At 42.0% G+C, this 3,880-nt stretch overlaps 1 protein-coding gene across 1 annotated transcript in view; it reads right to left on the bottom strand.

Moving 5' to 3' along the window:
* Positions 1-2,836, bottom strand: part of LOC110294273 (cytochrome P450 3A25) — a 64,934-nt gene extending 62,098 nt beyond the window's left edge. Inside the window, exon 1 of the mRNA XM_021162385.2 lies at positions 2,611-2,836. Within this exon, the coding sequence (XP_021018044.1) occupies positions 2,611-2,681 (71 nt within the window). The 5' untranslated portion in view covers positions 2,682-2,836. The remainder of the gene's footprint in view (positions 1-2,610) is intronic.
* Positions 2,837-3,880: the final 1,044 nt, after the last annotated feature.

Below are 3,880 nucleotides of genomic sequence, written 5' to 3'. Positions count from 1 at the left end.
ATCAAAACAACCCAGAGATTATACCTCACAGCAGTCAGAATGGCTAAGATCAAAAATTCAGGTGACAGCAGATGCTGGCGAGGATGTGGAGAAAGAGAAACACTTCTCCACTGTTGGTGGGATTGCAAGCTTTTACAACCACTCTGGAAATCAGTCTGGCGGTTTCTCAGAAAATTGGACATGGTACTACCGGAGGATCCCGAAATACCTCTCCTGGGTATATATCCAGAAAATGTTTCAACTAGTAAGAAAGAAACTTGCTCCACTATGTTCATAGCAGCCTTATTAATAATAGCCAGAAGCTGGAAAGAACCCAGATGCCCCTCAACAGAGGAATGGATACAAAAAATTGTGGTACATTTACACAATGGAGTACTACTCAGGCATTAAAAAGAATGAATTTATGAAATTCCTAGGAAAATGGTTGGACCTGGATGGCATTTTCCTGAGGGAGGTAACCCAATCACAAAAGAACTCAAATTATATGTACTCACTAATAAATGGATATTAGCCTAGAAACTCAGAATACCCAAGATATAAGTTACAATTTGCAAAACACATGAATCTCAAGAAGAACAAAGGCCAAAGTGTAGACACTTTTCCCCTTCTTAGAATTGTGAACAAAACACCCATGGAAGGAGTTACAGAGATAAAGTTTGGAGCTGAGACAAAAGGATGGACCATCTAGAGACTGCCATTTCCAGGGATCCAGCCCATAATCAGCCTCCAAAAGCTGACACCATTGCATACACTACCAAAATTGTGCTGATAGGACCCTGATATAGCTGTCTCTAGTGAGACTACTCCGGGGCCTAGCAAACACAGAAGTGGATGCTCACAGTCAGCTATTGGATGGAACACAGGACCCCCAGTGGAGGAGCTAGAGAAAGTACCCAAGGAGCTAAAGGGAACTGCAACCCTATAGGTGGAAAAACATTATGAACTAACCAGAACCCCGGAGCTCTTGTCTCTAGCTGCATATGTATTGAAAGATGACCTAGTCGGCCATCAATGGAAAGAGAGGCCCATTGGACTTGCAAAGTTTATATGCCCCCATAAACGGGAACGCCAGGGCGAAAAAGTGGGAGTGGGTGGGTAGGGGAGTAGGCGGGAGGGTAGGGGGGACTTTTGTTATAATATTGGAAATGTAAATGAGGAATACACCTAATTAAAAAAATTCAAAGAAAATAACAAAAACTTTTAGTGTTAAGTGGTTTCAATATTGCAAGGTGGAAACATGATTTTAGAAAATAATAAAGTTCTGGATAATGGTCAAAGAAAAGAGAGTTATGGATTCCAACATTTCTATAATTGCTAAGGTATTGTGTATATTAGGTTTTTTTTTTTAATCAACTTGACACAAGCTAGAGTCATCTGGGAAGAGGCAACCATACTTGAAAGAATGAGAGAATGTCTTTATCAGATTGGCCTGTGGACAAGTCTGTGAGGTATTTTCTTGAATTATGTTGATGTAGGAAGGCCCAGTCCACTATAGGCAGTTTCACACCTCGGCAGGTGCTGCTGGGTGGTATAAGAAAGCTGGTCAAGTGAGCCATAGAGAGCAAGATAGAAAGCAGTGTTCCTCCAAGCTGTATGCCTTGGTTCCTGCCCTGGCCTCTAGGGACTGTAAGATAAGGTGAGAAAAAACCCTCTCCTCCTCAAGTTGGTTTTGGTCATGGAGTTTATCACAGATGCAGAAAAAAGAAGAGTTACCATGTGGGGGATTGAGTAAATCAGATTAGAAGATGTGACAAATGGAAGCAAGAAACACCCACATCCACAGGTAATTAGTCAAACACTCATCACTTATGCTGACAAAAGAGAAAGAAGGGGAGGGAGAAAAAAACTAAGCAACCACACTGTTCAAAGGGTTCTTAAAGTTTTTAAAGGCCATGGTTGCTAATGTGCTAGTCTTATTTCTGTTGTTGTGCTAAAATGTTACACGAGAAGCAACTTAGAGGGGAAAGGGTTTATTCTCATGACAACTCCACATAACAGTCCATTGTATCTGGGAAGTCAAGGCAGAAACTCAAAGAGCCAGTCACAGTGAAGAACACAGATAGAATAGACAGGTATCTGCTTGTTTGCTTTCATCCAGTTCTGTGTGTGTGTGTGTGTGTGTGTGTGTGTGTGTGTGTGTGTGTGTGTGTGTGTGTGTATTATAGTTGCATACAGAATGCTCCTGCCCACAATGAGCTGGGTCTTCCTACAACCAATAAAGACAATCCTCCACAGGGTTGCCTAAGGGTCAACCTGACCTAGACAATTTCTCAATCAAAACACTTTCTGGGTAATTTTAGGTTGTGTCTGTGAAACTGGTAGTTAGAAATTAGCCAGGACACTAGTTAATTGTTTATAATGCCACACAATTTTTGGTTAGTCTAGGTATAGACTGAGAGCCACCTGTATTATTATATGGGCAAGTCTTGTCAAAACCCATAAGGTTAGAGTTCTGAGTGGAAGCTCCTAGGATGGCCAATGATATTGGTAGGAACTACCTGATGTTGATTTCAGCTTCCCCTCCATTATCTCTTTGGATGTTTCAACAGGAAAAGAAAGGAGAATTCATTTCCACTTGCAGATAGGGGAGGAGCCTGGACAGCTACTTACATGTAGAAGAGCACCAGGCTAGTAACCAGCAGCACCCAGGTTTCTATAGAAAGGTTGGCAATGAGCTCCATCTTAGCTTTCCTTCAGGAGTTCAGGGCTCCAAGTTTCCCTCCCAGCTGAGAGTCTTGCAGGGGTCCTCTGCTAGGCCTAGCTGGCATCTAGTGAGGCCAGTCTATTTATTTGCTGGGAAAGGAGGAGGTTACAGGGATACAGCCAGTACAAGGGCCACTTGCACACTGCCCGAACTTGTAGTTCTGGTGTGGCCTCTCCACCGGGCATTTGTCAAAGTGCCAAAAAAGGTCATGCATTTCCTTACTCTGACCTTTGAGCTTATATTCTGTGTGTACTTGTTCTTTCAGGAGCTCAAATCCATCCATTGGCAGGCACTACTTCCTTCTGATTTGTAGTGGTGTCTATGGTGGTTCAAATTCCAAAACACACTAAGTCCACATAATTAAACTATATCTACTGATCTTTACTTATTCAAGACCTTCTCCCAATAAAGCTCCTGCTGGCTCTGGAAGATGTGAAGCCTACAACTGAACTTCACTTGCCACTCTGTACTGCTTCCTTGGCACACAACTCAATTGTTTTTCTCTGTAGTATTTTGGACATTCCATGGCATGCCTCTCCATCCTCTAGCTCTTACATTCTTTCCCCCATCTTTCCCACAGGGTTTCCTGAGCCTTGGATAGGAAGGTTGATACAAATGTCTCATGTACAATAAATCACTCTTTTAAAATATATATTAATATGTCTCTTTTAACAGTCCTTATCCAGTCTGTTGAATATGCTATGCTGGAGTTTTTATGATCACTCTAAAGACAAGGAGACAGAAAGAAGTGAAAGAGGTGTTCAAGACTGAACCAGGAAGGCATGAAACAGGCAGAATTATGATGAATTAGAATTCTGTAGGTAATGTGTGCTTGTCTTTAAATGGCCTCCACAGTACCCTCCTGGTATTACAGAGAGTAAATATTTCTTTGTACACCTTCTAAAGTACTCCTAACAAAGCCACAAGTTGTTACAAAATGACTGTACTGTGGTTTCTCTTCTGTGCCTAGCCCTTTAAAGGATCCCCAGTTCTAGTCAACTGGCCCTTTAAAAATCCTTAGCAATTCAATATGCTTGACTCTATGACCTTCAGTGTTGGTTGCCTCTTGGATTTCTGGGAATAGGATAGTATATAAGAAGGCCAGTTGAGACTGGGGTTGGGGGCTAGCAGAGTGAGAAGAGAAGGCAATCAGTGAAGACATTGTTAGAAGACAGT

Source organism: Mus caroli, chromosome 5, assembly GCF_900094665.2.
Source record: "Mus caroli chromosome 5, CAROLI_EIJ_v1.1, whole genome shotgun sequence".
Lineage (NCBI taxonomy): Eukaryota > Metazoa > Chordata > Mammalia > Rodentia > Muridae > Mus > Mus caroli.
Note: the sequence above shows the minus strand (reverse complement) of the source record. Positions and strands in the feature narration are given on the sequence as shown.